At 39.9% G+C, this 24,061-nt stretch overlaps 1 protein-coding gene across 1 annotated transcript in view; it reads right to left on the bottom strand.

Annotated features, from left to right (window-relative positions):
* Positions 1-905: 905 nt before the first annotated feature.
* The window catches only part of LOC141055827 (uncharacterized), a 182,002-nt gene continuing 158,846 nt past the window's right edge, over positions 906-24,061 (bottom strand). Inside the window, exon 6 of the mRNA XM_073552545.1 lies at positions 906-3,198. Coding sequence (XP_073408646.1) covers positions 2,441-3,198 — 758 coding nt within the window. The 3' untranslated portion in view covers positions 906-2,440. The remainder of the gene's footprint in view (positions 3,199-24,061) is intronic.

Here is a 24,061-nt window from a genome sequence, read left to right as displayed (position 1 = left end):
CACCAAATTTAATTGGTGAAATATTACAATTGCTCTGATTGGCTGTTTGACTTTTACCAGCCAATCAGAACGATCGTAGCCACGGGGGACTAAGCCACCCCCCTGGGGTGAAGTACAAAGGGTCCTGTATCTGCAGGTTGGGTGTCCTTTCGGTGACCCCGGTCAGCTGACCCGCAGGACTGCGATCTCTCCATGATGCCACATAGACGTCATAGGTTGGATTGGCACCAACTTTCATGATGCTGTCAGCAGGATTTTGCTAAGTAAACTACAGACACTTTTAGATTGCCGATGTTATACTGATTAAAAATGATACCTGGGGTGAAGAAAAGTTTTCAGTTAATGAGATGCTTGTGCTCCGGGGAGGGACTGAAGGCAGTCTTATTTTCCTCCTCTAGGCCAGAGAAACCAAGGAAAGACCTGCTCACAGGACCTCCCCGAAGCCCAAACATTCTGTCTCTATGATGAGTAACATGTTTGTGCTTTGGGGCGGCCTGTGGACAGGTCTTTCCTTGGTTTCTCTGGCTTAGAGCAGGAAGATAAGACTCTGTATACAGGCTCACCACGGAGCACGGACATATCATTAGCTGGAAACTTCTAACACTGATTACATAAGAAACACATGATGGATTTCTTCACCCCAGGAACCATTTTAATCAGTTCAACACTGCCAACCTGACAATGTCTTTAGTTTGCTTAGCAAAATCCTGATGACAGGTTCGCTTTAAACATTATACTGACTCATTTGCATTGGCCATTTAGCGGAATGAGCGAAAGATAGCATTTGCATAATTATTTGGATTGCGGTGTATGTGCAAAATGCCAACCAGCTCTGCCTTAGCTCCATAGGTTCTGAGGCATAATACACATCTAAACAATAGAGAAAAGGGAGCTCAAAGCATATATATTTTACAAGCAAGCATTTATTATCAAAACAACAAGTTTTGAAAATACAGTTATATATAAATGTGAAATACGTAGAGGTCCTATCTCCAATCTAGGGCTCCCCCTTTTTTTTTAGCTAATAAAACCTGTGAGCATCCCTAGATTAGTGAATTTTCTAAATATAATCCAGTATCAAAGCCTTTCAAAAATGTCCCTAATAACTCCCGAAAAGGTCCAACTTAATAGCAGAGTCGGACCCAAACTTCCAGGTTGTGGGAACTCCATATGCAGAGCAGGATCCCACAATCTTCTATGGCTGCTCTTGCAGTGAAAGAGCGCGATCGCGCTCTCTCTACCAATCCTGAGCTGACACATACTTTCTTAAACTGTTAGTGAATGGTAACATCTTAGCAGTATTTGAAATTCGAAAACTGCTGAAAATAGACTCATCACCACTGGATTTGTAGATCTCTCACTTTAATTGTAAGAGTGGCATCTGAGGACTATGGGATCTCGCAATCCGGAAGTACGAGCCCTTTTCGAGGATATTAGGGACACTTCTAGAAGTTTTGATACTGGATATTTAGAAAATGCACTAATCAACTGCTATATTAAAGAGAAAGGGAAGCCTCAGATTGTGGATAAATACTGTTTAAGGGGAAACTCATCAATACATCTTGCATTAGAAACCTGAAAACTTTTGCACAACATACATCCTAATTGTGCATTTTGTGACTTTTGACACTTTTTTTTCCCCTCTGAAATGGGATCAGAGTTTAGTGAATGAGGGAGGAGTTTGGAACATTCCGTAGATTCACAGTTTATGCTCAAGTATATGTGATTTTGACTGTATTGTCATTTTTTTACTTGTACTATTTGTTAACCAAATAAGCTTAAAAAAAAAGAAACAAGGAAAAAAAAAAAAGAAAATGGTTCTTTCTCTTAACAATTCTCACCTTAGGAACTGGAGCTGACTTTTGGAGAAAAAACACCTTCAACTTATGGTACATTTTGATGCATTCTCCTGTGTGACTCCCGTGACAACAGGATATTTTAATGATTAAAACATTTGCCAAATTCTGAATGCAAAAATAAATTCTCCACTGTGTGAGTTTTCTGATGGTCAGCAAGACTTGATTTACCAGTTAAACATTTCATATATTCACAACTTGAAAAAGGTTCATTTCCTATGTGGCTTCTTTAGATGCTTAATGAGATCTGATTTCTGAGAATAACATTTTCCACATTTACTGTAACAAAAAAAATGGCTTCTCCCCTGTGTGATTTTTTTTTTTTTTTTTTTTATAGTCAACAAGAGTTGATTCCCTAGTAAAACATTTACCACATTCTGGGCATGAGTATGACTTCTCCCCTGTGTGAGATCTTTGATGTATAACAAGATTTGATTTCTGGTTAAAACATTTCCCACATTCTGAACATGAAAATGGCTTCTCCCTGCATGAATTTTCTGATGTCTAACAAGATTTTATGTCTGAGTAAAATATTTCCTACACTCCGAACATGAAAATAGATTATCCAATGAGTGAATTTTTCGCTAGTTATCAAGATAAATTTTCCCAGTAAAACATTTTTCACATTTTGGGCTTGAAAATGGCTTCTCCAATGTGTGCGTTTTTTGATGGCTATTAAGATGTGACTTCTGAGTAAAACATCTCCCACACTCTGTACATGTATATGGCTTCTCTCCTGTGTGAGTTCTTTGGTGTTCAATAAGATTTGTTTTCTGAATAAAACATTTCCCACACTCTAGACATGAATATGGCTTCTCCCCTGTGTGAATTTTCTGATGTCTAACAAGATCTGATTTCTGAGTAAAACATTTCTCACACTCGGAACATGAAAATGGATTCTCCCCAGTGTGAATTTTCTGATGGTTAGCAAGGGTTATTTTCCGAGTAAAACATTTTCTACATTCTGGGCATGAAAATGGCTTCTCCCCTGTATGAGATTTTTGATGGATATTAAGATGTGATTTCTGAGTAAAACATTTCCCACACTCTGAACATGAATATGGCTTCTCTCCTGTGTGAGTTTTTTGGTGTTCAGTAAGATTTGATTTCAGAATAAAACATTTCCCACATTCTGAACACGAAAATGGCTTTTCCCCTGTGTGAATTTTCTGATGTCTAACAAGATCTGATTTCTGAGTAAAACATTTCCCACAATCTGAACATGAAAATGGATTCTCACCAGAGTGAGTTTTTTGATGGTCAACAAGATTTGATTTCCTGGAGAAGCATTTCCCACATTCTGGACATAAAAACGGTTTCTCCTTTGTATGAGCTGTTTCATGTTCAACATCTCTTCTGTAACTTCTATTTTGCTTAAAATGCTGTGATAAATCAGAACTTTGGACTTGTTTGAAAAGATCAGATGACAGATCTTTCCTAAGAAGGCCTGGAGGTATACCTGAGACAATAGCATGTTCTTCATATGGATCATGTGTGATACTTTGATCATCTGTTTTAAATTCTGAAGAAATTAGATGTCCATCTGAACTCCCAGTACAGATATCTGCTAAAAATAAACACACTGTTATTATTTTTTTAATAATACCTTAAAAGTAAATTGATTTTTTTTTAATCGTAAAATCAGAGTTTAAAATTAGGGAAATAATTATACCAAATCTGTTTTCAAATTTTGGGATGCAACAATTACGGTACATTTTCAATCATTTGGACCTCATATTTCTGTCTCCAAGATATCTCTTGAGTAGCACCAGTTCTCTGGAGTGTGCTACATTAAATAATCCGATTAATCCACAATATAGACACTAGTGACGCTAACTACTATACATGGACTTACTGTGGGGCAGGATAGTCAAGAGGCACGGGGTCAGTACCAAGAGGACTTGTAATAGACAGAGGGAAAAGACAAAAGCGTAGTCAGGAAACAGTCTGAGGTCAGGGTAACAGGAAGGTAGCAGATCAAAACACAGGGGTGAGTCAAATGGATTTTCAGAAGGTAATTCTAAAGTTGTCAAGGGAGATCAGGACTGACTATTAATTTCAATAACCACACCATCCCCTAGCAATAAAAAAATAATAATTTCCTCTACAAAACCCTTAACCACTTTACTCCACAGCGAAGTTTCATTTTTTGCTTTTCCTCCCCTTCTTCCAAGAGTCATCATTTTTGTATTCTTTTGTCACGTACACATAGTTGCATGATGGCTTGGTTTTTTTTCTCAAAATAATAAAAGACTTACAAACAGAAAACTGGTGTGTACAGGTGCAAACTAAGAGTAGCCATCTCTATACATACAGTTGTGGCCAAAAGTATTGACACCTCTGCAATTTTGTCAGATAATACTCAGTTTCTTCCTGAAAATGATTGCAAACACAAATTCTTTGGTATTATTATCTTCATTTAATTTGTCTTAAATGAAAAAACACAAAAGAGAATGAAGCAAAAAGCAAAACATTGATCATTTCACACAGAACTCCAAAAATGGGCCAGACAAAAGTATTGGCACCCTCAGCCTAATACTTGGTTGCACAACCTTTAGCCAAAATAACTGCGACCAACAGCTTCTGGTAACCATCAATGAGTTTCTTACAATGCTCTGCTGGAATTTTAGACCATTCTTCTTTGGCAAACTGCTCCAGGTCCCTGATATTTGAAGGGTGCCTTCTCCAAACTGCCATTTTTAGATCTCTCCACAGGTGTTCTATTGGATTCAGGTCTTGACTCATTGCTGGCCACCTTAGAAGTCTCCAGTGCTTTCTCTCAAACCATTTTCTAGTGCTTTTTGAAGTGTGTTTTGGGTCACTGTCCTGCTGGAAGACCCATTACCTCTGAGGGAGACTCAGCTTTCTCACACTGGGCCCTACATTATGCTGCAAAATTTGTTGGTAGTCTTCAGACTTCATAATGCCATGCACACGGTCAAGCAGTCCAGTGCCAGAGGCAGCAAAGCAACTCCAAAACATCAGGGAACCTCTGCCATGTTTGACTGTAGGGACCGTGTGTTTTTTTCTTTGAATGCCTCTTTTTTTCTCCTGTAAACTCTAAGTTGATGCCTTTGCCCAAAAAGTTCTACTTTTGTCTCATCTGACCAGAGAACATTCTTCCAAAACGTTTTAGGCTTTTTCAGGTAAGTTTTGGCAAACTCCAGCCTGGCTTTTTTACGTCTCGGGGTAAGAAGTGGGGTCTTCCTGGATCTCCTACCATACAGTCCCTTTTCATTCAGACGCCGATGGATAGTACGGGTTGACACTGTTGCACCCTCGGACTGCAGGGCAACTTTATCTTGTTTGGATGTTAGTCGAGGTTCTTTATCCAACATCCGCACAATCTTGCATTGAAATCTCTTGTCAATTTTTCTTTTCCGTCCACATCTAGGGAGGTTAGCCACAGTGCCATGGGCTTTAAACTTCTTGATGACACTGCGCACGGTAGACACAGCAACATTCAGGTCTTTGGAGATGGACTTGTAGCCTTGAGATTGCTCATGCTTCCTCACAATTTGGTTTCTCAAGTCCTCAGACAGTTCTTTGGTCTTTCTTTTCTCCATGCTCAATGTGGTACACACAAGGACACAGGACAGACGTTGAGTCAACTTTAATCGATGTCAACTGGCTGCAAGTGTGATTTAGTTATTGCCAACACCTGTTAGGTGCCACAGGTAAGTTACAGGTGCTGTTAATTACACAAATTACAGAAGCATCACATGATTTTTCGAGCAGTGACAATACTTTTGTCCACCCTCTTTTTATGTTTGGTGTGGAATTATATCCAATTTGGCTTTAGGACAATTCCTTTTGTGTTTTTTCATTTAAGACAAATTAAATGAAGATAATAATACCAAAGAATTTGTGTTTTCAATAATTTTCAGGAAGAAACTGAGTATTACCTGACAAAATTGCAGGGGTGTCAATACTTTTGGCCACAACTGTAACACAAAGTTGCACTCTGTAGTGCTATATAGAATGTACAGTAAACATAAAATATATGAAATGTGAATTGCATTACTGCTCTAGATAATAAGAAAAAATTGAGATTCTTAGCACATAATTTGGTCAACTCATGCATGCCCAGCAGCCAACCACAAGGCGATCTCCTATTGCTTGGGACCTATCCTAGACTGAAGACTGCATTTACAAGTGTAGATAGGATCTTGCTTCAATTAAGTTTGCACCTATCCACACTATTTTTCTGTTCATAAGACTTTTGTTATTTGGAAAAAAACAAGTCAATGACAATAAGTCTATTGTTATTTGTATATTGGCACTCTGACCGAGCACTCCACCCATCAGCCTCTGGCAGTTTTAATTGCTGCAGGATCCTCTCTACCCATATAAAAGCAGGCTCCATTTTTTCTTACTATATAGGGTAGTAATGAAATTCAAATTTCATATATTTCACGTTTACATGCTATGGAATTACAGAGTGCTACTTTGTTAGTTTGTATAGAGATGGCTACACTTAGTTTGCACCGGTACACACCAGTTTTCCATTTGGAAGTGACTGTCAGTCTTTTGTTACTTATATATAGACTGTCTGACTGAGCACTACAGCCATCAGCCCGTGGCAGTTTTAATACACCTATCCATTCAGTATAACTGCAGGCCTCAGCCAAGGAGAGGATTCACATTATATAGGTGCACAGCAACTGAAGATCGCCGTCTCGATGGCTTCTGAGCACGCATGAATTGGCCAAATTATGTGCTAAGAATCTCCATTCTTGTTATCTAGAGCAGTAATGCAATTCAAATTTTATGTTGAGGGTCATTCCATGGTAACTTATGTTACATTCACATGCCAAAAACTGAGTTAATAATGGCTACAGACTGTTCTTTGAAGTCAGGCACAAAAATGAATGAATGTATAGTGTACATGTATACTATGATTTATTTTTAATGGTTTCAACACTCCAATTAATTGATACCAACTATTGATATAGTTTCAAATCAGTTATACTAACAATATATATATATATATATATATATATATTCAGCTCTTTGAACCTTCCTAGAAGATCATTGAAACTTGTTTCAACCAGATGGTCAAATTGTCCAAGCAGAGCAAATAATTGACTTACACTTATCTACCAACAAAGGACCTTCATTGCCATAATTAGATTGGGTGTGTAAACATTTCCCATGGATGTTATCTGGTCAGGGGACTTTCTCATTAGCATTCAAGGAGAGATTAAAGAAGACACATTTGAATGCTTTTGGGGGGGATAAAAGGAGGGTAGATGAGCAGAGAGAGAGACACAGAGAAAGAGATGTGACAGACCAGAGAGGACACGGAGATGAGACTATCTGAATAATGTAATGTATGAATAATGCCTGTTTCTGATTATTGCATATATATTTATAGTTTTATATTGTTTATTATTTGATTTGATCTTATCACTTTATATAGTAAATCAATTTAGTAAATTCAATTCTTGTGTGAGCATTTTCTTATTCATCACAATCCATTGGAACCCTTACAATACAAATTGATGTCAGAAGTGGGATTGTTTTGAATAAAAATGTTTGCAAAATTGAATAAGTTTGTTAAGAGAAGGAAAGCAGTTGAGAGTAGTGTCAGATCTTTGCCAGAATGGGTGTTACCAGGAAAGTGGACCCCAATGGCACAGGAATGTAACAAATATATGGTGGGACAGCGGTTATCAAATCCCTTGGATGTGGCTGGCAAATTTGATCTCTCAAGGTATGATGCAAAAGAGCAGAAAGCTGCAGCAGCCGTTGGATGGATCTGTGTGCAAAGGTCCCAAAGATTACAGGAGGAGATAGACAATTTGCGTTTAGAGCTGCATACAGTTTTAGAGCAAAGGATTAGCTTGCAATCAGCCTTGAGAGACCAAATGAAACAGCATGACAATATGCAAAGGAATTTTGAAGCTTATGTAATGAAAAATGTCAATAAAAATAGGCGCAGGAGGAGACAGCGGCCAGTGTCAGATATTTGTGCTGCACAGATTAGAACCATGATTGCACAAGAGAAATGGTCAGATTTGCTAGAATGTGATGGCTGTAACAGTGAGACAGATGAGGAAGAAAAGCAAGCCAGACCAATTGTGACTACTAAAACTAGGAGAGAAGTCACACAGCGTAGTGGAGATAGGATGGATGCAGGAAACGCAGCTACAGGAGCAGAAGCTTCAATGACCGAAGAAACTAGGAATTATACAGCCGGAGAATTATCAGAATTAGCTACCAGGTACAGGCAGCAAGCAGGAGAACCTTTGTTAGCATCGCCTGGGGATCGCCACGCAGCAAAGAGATGACAATTTTAACCTGCTACGTGGAGCTCCCTGACGAGTTAGGCTTCAAGGCAAAAAATAATTTACAATTATTTTTGAAATTCAAAAATTTAGACCGATCCCCAAAAAATACATCAGGTGTAGGAATCTTTGGTTCAGCAGCATGTGAATGAGCAAGGTAGGCGGAAATTCCCCGCACTTCCGCAGCGAGCTGCTCCACACGATCAGACAATTGCTTTATCTCCATTGAGAGAAAAAAAAAAAAATTCCCCCTACGGCCTCAGAGATATAGAGGAAAAAATATACACACTTTTTTTTTTACAATTCTTTCCTGCTATTGAGTACCCTAGGATCAGCGGTATGGCGGGTGATTCTGTTATGAATGAGTCACCGTAGGAGGCAAAAGCAGAAATACAAGCTAAGTCCAGAAAACCGGAGAAGTTGGCAACTATCAGTTTGCAGACCCCTGAACCTATCAACACAACTAGCAGTAGCCGTGGGGGGTTCCTACGATGCCCTAGACCCCTCGATCACAGCCGGAGAATTACATAGGCCTAAAGAAAGAAAGGGGAAATCTAAACTGCCCCAGAGCAGACCCCAAAGCAATAGGCAGCCCCCAACATATAATGACGGTGAAGCAAGATGAAAATACTAACACAGACAGAAAGATAGACTTGAGCAAAGACGGGGCCCAAAACTACCTAGATAGGAAAGGACAGGAAGGCTGCTGTCTGCAATCTGCCAAAACCCTATCAAAGACATAAGCCAACAAGCTGATATGAAAAAGGCCCTGAAGCAGCTAGGCTTCAAAAACTAAATCAGCACTCAGGTATTTTCAGAAGACAGAGCTAAATGAATTCAGCACACCCCAGCAGGGAATGGCAGAAATCCAGAAAAACAAAGCATAACAAAGTCAAAGCACAAAAGCAAAAGGCCGAGCAGCAAACTTAGCTTTAGAGGAGCAGGAATTCAGACTGGTCTCCAAGGATCCCACAGAGAAATCACCCGCAGGGCAGAAGGGCGTCGGCAGCCTTATATCCAGTCAGTAACTCCACTCAGCCAGTCATCATCATCAGCCTCAGGTGTTTGATAATCAGGCTCACTACCTTTCTTTACCAGAAGAGGGAGTTCCTCGGGCCTCAGTAATGAAGGGGAAAATGAACTCACAACACATAACTCACAATCCTGTGCCAGATCTGAATGATAATTTTGCTGTTGTTGAGGATTGGAAGGGACCAGATGCTGCAATATTGACAGTATTGATGAAGAATAAGTTCATAGAAGGTGCCCCAGCGTCATACAAAGCCCCATTGTTCACTATGTTCAGTGCACTTATGGGAAATTCCAGTACTGTCTACACAGCATGCAATCTAATCTCCCAGCTATCTGCTCTAGAGAGAGCAAAAGTATCGAAAATAGAACAGTAAAGAGAGTAGATCAAGAAAGGAGAAAAGAGGATGATACTCAAATTAGAAAGAGCAGGACGGAGTTGTTTTGTGACCTGATAGCTAGTGGAGTTCCATTCCAGGAGATAGATGGGATCTCTACAAGTGATCTGTTGAGGAGATGGCAAGATCTGAGGAGAAAAGGTAAATTGCAACAAGAGGGTGGCGACAAATGAGATAGGGGGTTGGAAAGATAGAGGTGGGACACCTGATGGAGGCATGCAAAGCCCCCACTGTAACCGCCCCTTGCAGACTTCCAATACCATGGCATACTACACCCCCTGCCAAGATTCCCTCATGGACTAATTATAAAAGTTGTGGAACATCCCTGAAAATTGTTGTTTGAACAGTTTTGCCATTTTTTGATGTCTAATGATGTTTGTTTTTCATTCTAGAGTTTCTTAGAGAAATACTCCTGTGAGCATATTGTGACGTATGCGCTGGCTGATATATGATGAATTGGGTTTGGTCTTGGTGATGCATAAATGTGCATCCCTCACCTGAGGGTTTGTAATAGACCTTGATGTTTTAAAAGGCAAAAGACCACAGCAGATATAAGATGATTCTGTATGTGGGAGCCATGAGAGAAACATACAAAGAAAAGAGGGAGTGACAGTACAGACAATGAATTTAAGACTGACCTAAAGTTAGATGACTGATAATATACTGGGGGGTTGACAAGATAATAGATGACTTATTTGGACTAAGTGTTGTATTGTCATTGTATGTGCTTTGTGTATTTGTCATGGATATCCCTTGATTAAAATTGGTTCACAGCCAAAGAAAAATCCACGTGGTATTTTTTATTTTTAGTTTTTATTTGGTATATTTTTATTTTTTATGAGCTCATTTTCTGAATTTTAATTGTACTGTGTTTAGCATTCTTGGTTTTTAAAGGAATTGTTTTTTTTTCTCTTTTCAGTTAACTACATGTTGGATTGGGGGGTGGGGGGTGTAATTAACCTTTTGCTTGTTTGCAGGAGTGAAAGAATAAACCTTGGCCATTTAATTAACATGTAAATACAGTGCACAGTAAATAGTTCATTCCTGCAGTAGTGAAAAAGGAGTCCATCTACCTAATATAAGATATTTTATGACTTATTTTTGAGTTTTGACATTTTTTATTTTTTTGGAGCTCACGTGCAAATTGGGTTTTGAAGAATATATATGTTAAATGATTTCAATGAATGCTAGTTTGTTAATGTCTTGATATAGCTTTGTTCACCTACACCTGAGTCATGCAATGCAAATGTGTGGGCACCCAAAGTGTGTTTGTCTATATATAAATGAGAATCTCTCCTGCTTACTGAATGAATGCATTAGGTTTAGCCAGAGTGTGTGTTGATGTAATGTGTATATTATGTAAAAATAATCATTTGCTAGAATTGGGTTAATAGCAAATTGGTTTGGGATCGGTTTTCCTTAACATGTAATTGTACTGATTCTGATTAGTAGTAACATTATTTTGTGATCTCCATGAACATGATTGTACTGGTAATTATGATCATCGTTCTTATGCAAATGTAATTGACATGAATTTGATGTGTTTGATCAGTGTATAAAAATATGATATATATTTTATGTAGTATTATTATCTAGAGTAGAAATATTTGCTACAGTAGAAAATTTCAAAGGTCATTCTGGGCACAATTTGGACCAACAAACTTACAGTAATTTTGTTTGATTCATTTGATCAAGGGGTGGAAAACAAGCCACCAGGACTGAGTTATATTGAACAAGCTATTCTATCTTGGACTGTGAATATATCATGGACTGAGTTATTTTGGACTGTTGCTTTGGACTGAGTTAGCTCTGCCAAGACTTTGGAACTTTCAAGTATGATTGTGAACTTCACTTTCCCTCAGTGCAGGCTGTGTCTTGTGTGTAGACTGAAGATGTCCAATTGAGCGATGAGACTCAGCCCAGATGCTGCCTAAGTGTCACCAGGGTGAATAAAGCCCTGAACAGCGGCAGCAATAGAAGATAAAGGTACTCTTATGCTCAGCCATGGATACCTGCACTTCCCTCACCCATTGCTTTGGAGAAACGAGGGGTTAATGTCATGAAGGGCAGGGACAGATTGATCTTTAGAGTCTGTTCTATTGCTAACCAGGGAAAGTAGTGAAGTCACCCCAAAGTGATGAGGGCATAATACTCCCCATGCTTCCCTGCAACAGAGACCCATTTAAAAATTGCGGTCAAGAAGATCCGAAGAAAGAAAATTTCTACAGACATTTGATATTTCATTACCTGTTGGTCCAATGTTGTTTTTGCTCCGTTTTAAGCCCAGGATGTTATTTTTTACCAAGCGGTTTTCTATTGGTGGCAAATAAATAAATATATATATAAATGAGCAATGCAAATAATGATAAGTGGTATAGTTTAGTGGCAGGTTAATTAATTAAAGTGATTGAAACCAAGGGGTGGAATGTATAATGATAAGAACTGAATGAGTTAAATGAATTCATGCTGAACTTTATCTTTTCTTTGAGGAGATGTCTCAGACATCTCCCTTGTGAACCAAGGTCAAATATTTCCTGTTTACGTGACAAAGTTGGTGTGGGAGAGCAAGTTGTGTAACTATTTTTCTTTATTGCGCATGTCTGTAAATATCTAAATTCTTTACGATAAAAAGGGGAAAGCTTGACTGAGATAAGAAGGCGCTCAGCAGGCATCCCGAGTTGTATCATACAGCTTGTGTCTGTGTTATTCTTCTTGACGGAGCAATCAATTAGAGACATATGGTGCCTTACACCCAAGAACATCGGTCCTTCAGATGAAAGAGGTATCTGAGGGATCCCGACAGTTTCCTGGCGCCCGAAACAGGGACCTGATACAGACACCTCTCTCCGAGACTACCCGATCTACAGACCACTCCGGTTACTGATGAAATTGTGAACAGCAGACCTAAACACCTGGCCAGGTAAGAGATCAATTTTTCTCTTCTCTGCTCTTCATAATATATCATTATAACTAAGGTCCGTATCAAGGGGAATCTAGTAGAGGAGGGGGCCGTAGGATCAGGTCCATATAAGAACTCTGAGGAAATCGGGTGTGACACGCATATGTAATTTCTGCTCGAATGAGAGGTTACTGTAGGTTCTGTCTGTGCACAGCTATTTTTAGAAAAAGAGCTGATGCAAATCGGAATGGGCATGGTGAGTGGACGTTTGCGGGAACAGTCCCAGGCGTGAATATACAAAAATTCCATCACGTACGTAAAGGAGATGACTGGTGGATGTTGTTGGCATATAACACACATATCCGATTGAATAACACGTTGAGAGGTCAGACATTACGTAGGCTAATGTTTAATGATCAGTTCATATTACAAAGCCCCGACGGACAAGTTTTTCATAACAGACGATTCCGCGTTAGGAATCGAGGAGGCTGTTGAGTGGTTACTTTGATTTGAAAGACTGTGGAAAGTAGAAAAATAAGCTGCACAGTAGGTATTCGTTCAAAGAGTGGTGATATTGCCTAACTGGGTTATGTGACAGCGTCCTTTCGGGGAGGTCACCGCCTAAGCTTAAATCAACACCCTTTACGAATAAACCTTGTGACAGATAAGAGTGTGATCGAATGAGCACAGGACCGCGAAATGAGCCTGTGACAAGATATGACTGAAGAACCCCGATAGATGGATACTTTGTTTACAATCCTGTGTGTTGTGGGAGTGCTTCTGTTCGGATGTTACATAGCATATAAGTACACGAAACACGTAGTACAACGAGGAACAGACACCCCATTTAGCCTGTTAGCACCTTAGGAAGAAGGTAATGAGGTATAGTAGAGCCTAGTCTTGAGCTTACCCAATACACCACCTAAGGCAGAGAGGATTAACAGGGAGCAACAAGAGAAACAGGATAGAAAAAGATGGGGAACAGTCAGGGAAAGACACCCGAAGAAGGAGACCGGTTATGTGACATAATTGAGGATAGATATGGAAGTAGTGCAGCAAAGAACCTGGAAAAGGTATTAAAGAAATTCAAAGTGGAAGGGAGAGAGGCTTTGAACGAAGACAAATGGAAAGAAATAAAAAACACAAAATCAGGAAAAATCACTATTGATGTTTCTATCAGATAACGGATGTAAGGTCAACAGAGAGAAATTACAGTTCTGTCAACCAAAAGTCATATTTTTAGGACATTGTCTATCTAATGGTACCCGACACCTAACTAGTGACAGAATCACAATTGTTCAACAGATGAAGGAACCGACAACCCATAAGCAGTTGAGAGCATTTTTGGGCTTAGTTTCTTCCTGTCGCCAATGGGTCATACATGCTAGTGAACACATGCAGCCACTGTATGATTGCATCAACACAACACCTTTCCAATTGACTGATATCGCATGCACCTCATTTCAGTACCTGAAGAAGGCCATAGTATCAGCTCCAGCATTAGGTATACCCAACTATGATATACTTTTTCAACTTACGGCCGCTGAAATTAGAGGACATGCTACTGGCATTTTGACACAGAAACATGACAAAAAGAATAGACCTCTTGCATACTATTCTGCCAAATTAGACTCTGTAGCACAAGGAACACCATCCTGTGTTAGAGCAGTTTCTGCAATTGCATTACTACTTGACAAAGTTTCTGACATTGTATTGGACAACCCACTAACTGTCTGTACCACACATGATATATACGGTATCCTGAATCAGGTTTCTGCTAAACACATTTCTATGGCCAGACAACTCAGATTGCAATGTGCTTTGCTTATGCCTCCTAATGTTACGTTTACTAAAACTCAGAATTTGAATCTGGCTACACTGTTGCCAATTGCAGATTCTGAAGGGGGGGATGTGGATGAGAACACATTATCACTTTCTTTTGAGCCCCCACACGAGGTTGAGCATGATTGCATAGAATTGATGCAGCAAGAAGTTGTTGGCTTGCCCAATGTCACAGACACACCATTGTCAAATCCAGACTTTGTACTTTTTGTGGATGGCAGCAGATATGCCGATGAAAGTGGAAAATTCCACACAGGATATGCGGTAGTGTCACCACATGAGACTATTGTAGCAAAGGCACTTCCACCCCACATGTCCGCACAAGAGGCTGAGCTGACAGCTCTGAATGAGGCATTAAAACTTTCCAAAGGAAAAACAGCAAATATCTACACTGACTCAAGATATGCCTTTGGGATAGTACATGATTTTGGGGTTTTGTGGCGCACAAGGGGTTTCATGACAGCAGCAGGAACACCCATAAAACATGCCACACTGATCAGAGAAATCCTCGAGAATGTGGCCCAGACACAGGGGGTGGCCGTTATGAGGGTGCCAGCACACACCAGAAAAGACAACATGGAAGCAAAAGGCAATGAAAAGGCAGACCAGGCGGCGAAGCAAGCTGCCTTGGGGACTCCAGAAAAAGTAAACATAGTGCACAAGGATGCATCAGAATTGTTTACAGACCTACAAAAGTTCCAAGAAGACTCCGCCCAGATGGACAAGGAAACTTGGGAGAAGATGGGTGCTGAAAAAACGAACGGAATATGGAAGAAAGATCAGAAGTACTGCTTGCCTAGGGTTTTGTACCCAAGCATGGCAGAAGTGGTTCATCTTCCAACTCACATGTCCGCCAATGGAATGACACGCCTAGTCACGAACGTTTGGATTGCTCCTGGGTTTGGGAAGGTGGCGCAGCTACACTGTACCTCCTGTCCCATATGCCTAGCACACAATCCCGGACAGGTAGTGAAAACTCCACGGAAACACAGTCCTAGGCCGTTATATCCCTTCCAGAGACTACAGATCGACTACATTCAACTCCCCAGAAGTGGACCATATGAATATGTTCTGGTGTGTGTTGACATGTTCTCTGGATGGCCAGAAGCCTACCCGGTGAAAACGGCTACAGCTCGAGCCACTGCAAAGAAACTAGTGATGGAACTAGTACCACGATTCGGTGTCCCTGAAACAATTGAATCAGACAGAGGTACACACTTTACTGCTGAGGTAATGCAAAATGTAATGCAAATGATAGGTGTGGAACAAGCATTTCATACACCCTACCACCCACAGAGTTCAGGGAAGGTAGAAAGAATGAACGGGACACTAAAATTAAAAATACAGAAAACCATGGAGCAGACCCATAGACCATGGCCAGAGTGTCTTCCATTAGCATTATTCTCAGTAAGATACACGCCCACGGGGAAAACTAAACTGTCACCCTTCGAGATATTGTTTGGAAGACCACCAAACACAGGGTTGTACTACCCACAGGTCTTAACACTTAATGTGGATAATTTGACGAATTATGTAATCCAGTTGCAAAAGCATTTAACTCAAATGCATTCTCTAGTTTTCTCTTCCATTCCAGATCCAGACAGTGTGGAAGGAACTCACTGCCTACAACCTGGTGATTACGTATATGTCAAGAAACACTCCAGAAAGACTCTTGAACCCCGATATCAAGGACCTTATCAAGTACTCCTAACAACGCCTACTTCTGTTAAGTTGGAAGGACGACCAACCTGGATCCACGCATCACATTGCAAAATAGCCACAGGAGTAAATAGTACATAAAGAGCATAATGCTTTGGTTTGGTTTTACATCTTCTATATTAATGATAGTAGCTGCGTGGGACAGTTTAAATTCTCCAATGTCCTTGAATAATAAGTTTATACAACACCATGAAAAATTACTGAAAGACTGGTCAAATGATACCCAGTCTCCGGCAGATTGCTGGATCTGCACGTATTCACCAGTATCAGCCACAAGTATTCCGTTTCTTGTTATTCCTGTGCCACCCGAAGAATTATTTGCCTGGACCAATTGCTCTGATACACTTGCTAATAATGCCACAAATAATGTGAAGTTATGGAATATGACTGTTGGTATACCCATTGTGGGATGGGTAGGATACCCTTGGTGGCAGGGTAACCTTTCAGGAAGTAGTACACACCTTCAATATTTGGCATATAAAGGAGGGGCTTGGGTACCCAGGAATAGAACTTGATTAACCTACCTGGGGCAAGTTCCAACGTATGGTCTACAAGTTAGCTTTAATGTAACTTCTCATTCTACTGACGCTTTCAAACCAATGTTGCTAGAAAGAAGGTTACATAATATGTCATGGGAGTACTCCAATTTATTTCCCCAGGGCACTAACGAAACTTGTATTAATGTTCCCGGTAATATGCCTTGTAACGAGTCCTCGGAATATAAGAAAGGAACCTCCCCTTGTGGAAATCCTGATGCAGGTTATTGTAGTCCTCTAGGACAATCTCCACCTTGGTGCATGCTCCAGAATGCATCTGCGTTCATAGATTTAGTGCATAGACTGGTACTCCAACATTCAGCCCTATGGGACTTACCTAGTGACATGTTCTGGGTATGTGGAGACAATGCATATAAATGGCTGCCAGTAGGGGTAAAAGGTGCTTGTACTCTGGGTCGTTTGACTCCAGCTACCTTTGTTATTCCGAACGACCAGTTGAATACTCAGAGTATACCTAAACACACGCTATACAAAAGAGCCGCTGACAATACACCTCGCCTCTCTGGGAGACCACATATAGTGCAGATGAGTGTGGCCAATAAAATTGTCAGCTCTATTTTTATTTATCCTATGATTACTCAGATGTGGGATAAATTGGTTAGGGCTACAGATTATTTGAATGATCAAATCTGGGATTATACTAAGTTTATTACGTATTGCTGTTTGTCTCCTTGTAATATATGTGCTATTGAAACTTGTTTTTTGGTGTATCTCTGTATGCAAGAAAAGATGCAGAAATAGATAAGGAAGTTTGACTGTAAACAACAAGAATTTAACTATTATTTCCTTGAGTCCAAGGTTGACATCTCATTTCTGACATGAAGGAGCGTACTCTTGCAATGATGGACGTGGCTTCAGTATCTGGGGGATGGAGAAGGTAGAAGACCTGTCTCCCTTGGGCAACCCGTCGGCCTGGGATAGTACCTGGTGAACGAGCCACTATCCGCTGTTGTTGCAGGATCCAGTGTTCCAGATTGTGGAAAATGAAGATGTCAAAGGGGGGAATGATAAGAACTGAATGAGTTAAATGAATTCATGCTGAACTTTATCTTTTCTTTGAGGAGATGTCTCAGACATCTCCCTTGTGAACCAAGGTCAAATATTTCCTGTTTACGTGACAAAGTTGGTGTGGGAGAGCAAGTTGTGTAACTATTCTTCTTTATTGCGCATGTCTGTAAATATCTAAATTCTTTACGATAAAAAGGAGAAAGCTTGACTGAGATAAGAAGGCGCTCAGCAGGCATCCCGAGTTGTATCATACAGCTTGTGTCTGTGTTATTCTTCTCGACGGAGCAATCAATTAGAGACATATGGTGCCTTACACCCAAGAACATCGGTCCTTCAGATGAAAGAGGTATCTGAGGGATCCCGACAATACTATGATTTATTTTTAATGGTTTCAACACTCCAATTAATTAATACCAACTATTGATATAGTTTCAATCAGTTATACTAACTATAATTATATATATATATATATATATATATATATATATATATACACTTACACTTATCTACCAACAAAGGACCTTAATTGCCATAATTAGATTGGGTGTGTAAACATTTCCCAAGGATGTTATCTGGTCAGGGAACTTTCTCATTAGCATTCAAGGAGAGATTAAAGAAGACACATTTGAATGCTTTGGGGGGGATAAAAGGAGTGTAGATGAGCAGAGAAAGACACAGAGAAAGAGATGTGACAGACCAGAGAGGACACTGAGATGAGACTATCTGAATAATGTAATGTATGAATAATGCCCGTTTCTGATTAATGCATATGTATTTATAGTTTTATATTGTTTATTATTTGATCTTATCACTTTATATAGTAAATCAATTTAGTAAATTCAATTCTTGTGTGAGCATTTTCTTATTCATCACAATCCATTGGAACCCTTACAATACAGTACATTAATAGATACATAGTGATAAGAACTGAATGAGTTAAATGAATTCTGCTGAACTTTATCTTTTCTTCGAGGAGATGTCTCAGACATCTCCCTTGTGAACCAAGGTCAAATATTTCCTGCTTACATGGCAAAGCTGTTGTAGAAGTAACTATTTTTCTTTTCTTTATTGCGCATGTCTGTAAATGTCTAAATTCTTTGCTATAAAAGATGGAAGCCTAACTGATAAGCCAGAGGCGTCTTGGCAGGCATCCCGAGTTGTATTATACAGCTTGTGTCTGTGTTATTCTTCTCGACGGAGCAATCAATTAGAGACATATGGTGTCCTACACCCAAGAACATCGGTCCTTTGGATGAAAGAGATATCTGAGGGATCCCGACAATAGATACATCAATAGATTTCAACACAGTTTGATTTTTCAAGAATACAAATTAAATACAAAAATACAGTGTTATTACTTGGTAACTTGCGTTACAACACAATGTAGTAACTTACGTTACAAAGCTGATGGTAACTTATGTTACAATACCATTACTTCATATGAGAAGTAAACTTATTGTAACGTAAGTTACTAACTGTGCTGTAATGTAAGTTACCATGGAATGACCTTTACATGCTATTGCGCTACAGAGTGCAACGTCGTTATGCTTGTTTTTTTCCTGGAAAAACTTCCAGATGTGGTGAACTTGGGGGAAAAAAATGCAATTCTGACAAGGTTTGTTTTTTGTTTTTAAGATGTAAAAACAAATGTACAGTACATTCTGTGGAAAAAATTACTCTAAATTATGATTGCCTAGGCCAATACGATTACAGTGATACCACGTTTGTATAGATTATTCTTCTATTTAAGTGTAGACTTTTTTTTTGTTGTTAATTTTTTTTAAATATATTTTTTCGGGAAGGGTTTAGGCCACCATATTCCAAAACCCATAAAATCTTAGTTTATTGAGCTGGGTGAGGGCTTTTCTTTGTGTGTAACGAGCTGTCGATTATATTGACATCCTCTTGGCTATATAGGAGGTTTTGATTTGTTTTTGTTTTTTTTGCATTTTTCAGGGAGGAGTAGTAACCCCCCCAAAAAATGTCTGGCGTTTTGATTTCTCTTTCTCGTTACAGCATTTACTGATCGGTTTAATTAATTTTATATTTTGAGCTTTGACGGCGTTGAGGACTTTAGTAACCTATCAGCAACCTGCAATCGTGTCATATGGTGCCGACGGGAGCCGGAAAGCAGAGCAGCATCTTGTGCCTTAGATGCTGCTGTCAGAAACTGACAGCCGTGTTTGAAAGGATAACAGCCACCTCTGTTAGAGACAGACGCCAGATATTTACAGGGGTTGCCCAGGACTTTAACATTGATGGCCTGGTCCTTAGGATACGTAACCAATATCTGATCTATGGGGGTTCAACATCTGGCACCCTCGTTGATCCAATGTTCTTGTTGTCGGCTGGAACTGCTTAGTTGAGGAGCTGCATGGCCCAGCTCTGCAGACAGAAAGGTGGCAGATATGCAATATCCAGCCATGGCCACTATACAGTTGATGGCCCTGTGAAGCTCTGCATCTAAGCAGTGCCAGCCATTGCCAACACAAGGAACAGCTGATCGACAGGGGTCCTGGTGTTGCACCCCCACCAATCAGACATTGATCACACATCCTAAAGAAAGACTAGCAAAGTTAAAGTACCAGGACCACACCTTTAATATATCCGGTATCTGCCCCTTGTGGAGGAAGCTCACCCGCGGCATACATGATCAGCCCCGTAATCACATTCACGTACATTGCGTTAAGGGTTTAACAATGCAGGAGTATTTTTATTTCTCTTCATCAATGACAAATGACACTTCCCCAAGTCTCTGCTCATGTGGCTTACATCAAATGAATAATTATAACCTTTTTTGTCCCCAAGTTTAAAAACCATTGTTTCCGGGCTGAAAGTCAAACCGTCATGGTGTGCTACAGTCACCGCTCTCAGTGCTGTGAGCAATGACTGTACCCGTACCGGCACACACATGAAAGTCGATAACTCCCGGGATAAATAAAGATAATTTTCTCAGGAGTGACGCACTTTCAGTAAGGCATCTGTGCACCTTCCTAAAGCTATTAACCCTACGCTTGTACATTAACAAAGTTATGTGACCTGACAGGTTCCCTTTAAATTGCAGACCTGGAGGTCTTGATTAGGGAGCAACTTTTGGAATACCCTGAATTGAACAGATACAGGTAAGTGGCAGCTCGGTTATACATACAGCATTGAATTTATGAGGCTCAGTTCCTGAGCCTGCTGTACATACTAGATTCTCACATGGGCGCACTTGTCTGTCACATATCGGAAAAAGATATAGCCTCTTCTTAAATCCATGAAAAAGTCTATAAACACAAGCAGTATTTCTTCACAGGTTCCCAAGACATTTCTTTTAAGTTATTGTTCTGTATAATTCTTAAAATCCATGTTATAAAATAATTTCCCTCTTGATATCAACACCCAGAATCTCTTTGATGTTAACCCAGGGCTAGAAGGAGACTGAAGAAGACAGGAATTTGGCATGTGCATAGATGCTGAAACATAAAACGTCTAATACATAGCAGACTGCTCCATTTCTCAATCGGATAAACACTTAAAAACCAAGGAGCCAATTTGTAACCAGGAGTTTTTAAGTATGAGCAGTTCTGCTCTGCCCTTAAACACATTGATGCCGTATGACACATGGTAAGTGTCACGACTTAGCTGTCAGGTGACCTAGGACCAGGGGCTCATTCCCTGTCCCCAGCACTGGGGCCCCCTAGCTTGCCCTATTTCCTGGGATACTTCTGAAGGTGAAGATGCTGGGGCCGCCACCTGTGCCTTATCTCCTGAATCAGGCCTTTGTCTGTTCCCTTCCCCCACCCAGGGAAGAGGGGAACTGAGTGGGCAACACAACCAAGGGTAAATGAAAACACCAAGCATACAAATATTCACACATATAACAGAGGAATGCACAGGGGAGTATGAGGAGGGAAGGGAATTACCACACTTGTAAACCCACACAACAGTCACTGATAACTCCTCCAGACTCCTCATGAAAACATCTCTCATAGAATCATAGAATCGTAGAGTTGGAAGGGACCTCCTGGGCCATCTGGTCCAACCCCCTGCTCAAAGCAGGATTTGCTAAATCATCCCAGTCAGATGTCTGTCCAGCCTCTGTTTGAAGACTTCCATTGAAGGAGAACTCACCACTTCTCGTGGCAGCCTGTTCCACTCATTGATCACTCTGTCAAAAAGTTTTTTCTAATATCTAATCTGTGTCTCCTCCCATTCAGTTTCATCCCATTGCTTCTAGTCTTTCCTTGTGCAAATGAGAATAAAGTTGATCCTTCTACAATGTGACAGCCCTTTAGATATTTGTAGACAGCTATTAAGTCTCCTCTCAGTCTTCTCTTTTGCAAACTAAACATTCCCAAATCCTGCAACCTTTCCTCATAAGACAGGGTTTGCAGACCGGTCACCATTCTGGTCGCTCTTTTCTGAACTTGCTCCAGTTTGTTGATGTCTTTTTTAAAATGTGGTGCCCAAAACTGGACACAATATTCCAGATGAGGTCTGACCAAAGAGGAGTAGAGGGAAATAATGACTTCACGTGATCTAGACTGTATGCTTCTGTTAATACATCCTAGAATTGCATTTGCCTTTTTTGCTGCTGCATCACACTGTTGACTCATATTCAGTCTGTTATCTATTAGTATACCCAAGTCTTTTTCACATGTGCTGTCACTTAGCCCTATTCCTCCCATTCTATATATGCTTTTTTCATTTTTATTGCCCAGATATAGTACTTTGCATTTCTCCCTGTTAAAAACCATTCTGTTAGTTGCTGCCCACTTCTCCAGTTTATTTAAATCTTTTTGAATCCTCTCTCTCTCTTCTCTAGTATTAGCTATCCCTCCTAGCTTTGTGTCATCAGCAAATTTAATCAGTTTACCCTCAATTCCTTCATCTAAATCGTTGATAAAGATGTTGAACAATACAGGGCCCAGGACAGAGCCCTGTGGTACCCCACTTGAGACATTCTTCCAACTGGATGTGCAGCCATTTACAACCACTCTTTGTGTCCAATCACTAAGCCAGTTATGAATCCACCTAACAGTTGCCTTGTCCATTCCATACTTAGTCATTTTTTCAATAAGGATTGTATGAGAGACTTTGTCAAATGCTTTGCTGAAGTCAAGATATACTATATCTACTGCATTTCCTTGATCCACCCAATCAGTGATACCATCATAGAAGGAAATTAAGTTAGTCTGACATGACTTATTAGTTACAAACCCATGCTGACTCTGTTTAATCACTTCATTCTTATCCAGGTACTGACGTACATGTTGTTTAATAATTTGTTCAAAGATCTTTCCTGGTATAGAAGTCAGACTCACCGGCCTATAGTTGCCTGGGTCCACCTTCTTCCCCTTTTTGAAGATAGGAACAACATTTGCTCTTCTCCAGTCTTCTGGCACTTCTCCTGTTCTCCAAGAATTTTCAAAGATTATGGAGAGGGGTTTGAAAATTTCTTCTGCTATCTCCTTCAGTACTCTGGGGTGTAATTCATCTGGACCTGGAGACTTGAATTCATTTAGGTTAGCTAAGTGTTTCCTCACTATCTTTCTGTTTATAGATATCCTGGATTCTTCTATTCCCTTAATAGGACAGTGAATAACAGTTGATGTTACATTTCCTTTCTGAGAGAAAACAGATGCAAAATAGGAATTTAAAAGTTCAGCCTTCTCAACATCCTGTCTTACCATTTCATCATTTTCATCCTGTAAAAATCCTATAGCATCTTTGACTTTTCTTTTACTTTTGACATATCCCCAAAATCCTTTATTATTGCTTTGACATCTCTTGCAAGCCTCAATTCATTTTCAGCTTTAGCTAATCTGATTTGTGCCCTGCATGTTCTGCAGACAGCATTATATTCTTCTTTAGATATGCCTCCCTCTTTCCATTTTATAAACATTTTTTTCTTCCTTTTTAGCATGTGCTTAAGTTCTGTGTTCATCCATTCTGGTTTCCTTAAATGCTTCCTATTCTTCCCTCTTTTCGGAATTGTTAACAACATCTCCTTCAAGCCATGCTACTAGCTCTGACATGGGTTTGAATCTGGACTATAAAGGGAATGGGACTGACCAATCGAGCTCAGCTGAGAGCTCAGACTCCCAGAGCTCCCAACATGGCCGATTAATCTCTGTTCTGCCAAAAGAAATAAACATCAATTAAAATGAAGAAGTGCTTCTTTTCAGCGCAGGAGTAGGAGCAATCAAACGCTGCGGTTTTCTGGCTGCTTTCTGTCGCAATAACCCTGTGACAGTAAGGTTTTAATAGTAGATAGATTAAGCCTGTTCTGAAGGGTAAACCTTTTTGTGGTGGGATGACTTTTATGCTTTTTTAATCAAAATAGCGTAAACCCTATGTTTTTTACATGTACTAATAATCTTTACTTGTGCATATATTAGCTTTGTTTTTTTTTGTTTTTTTGGGAGGTTTTATAGACATTGAAATGTAAAACTTCTAAGGGTATGTGCACACGTTG

This window comes from Dendrobates tinctorius, unplaced genomic scaffold (genome assembly GCF_039654945.1).
Source record: "Dendrobates tinctorius isolate UK_male_01 unplaced genomic scaffold, ASM3965494v1 ptg000192l, whole genome shotgun sequence".
NCBI classification, from domain to species: Eukaryota; Metazoa; Chordata; class Amphibia; order Anura; family Dendrobatidae; genus Dendrobates; species Dendrobates tinctorius.
Note: the sequence above shows the minus strand (reverse complement) of the source record. Positions and strands in the feature narration are given on the sequence as shown.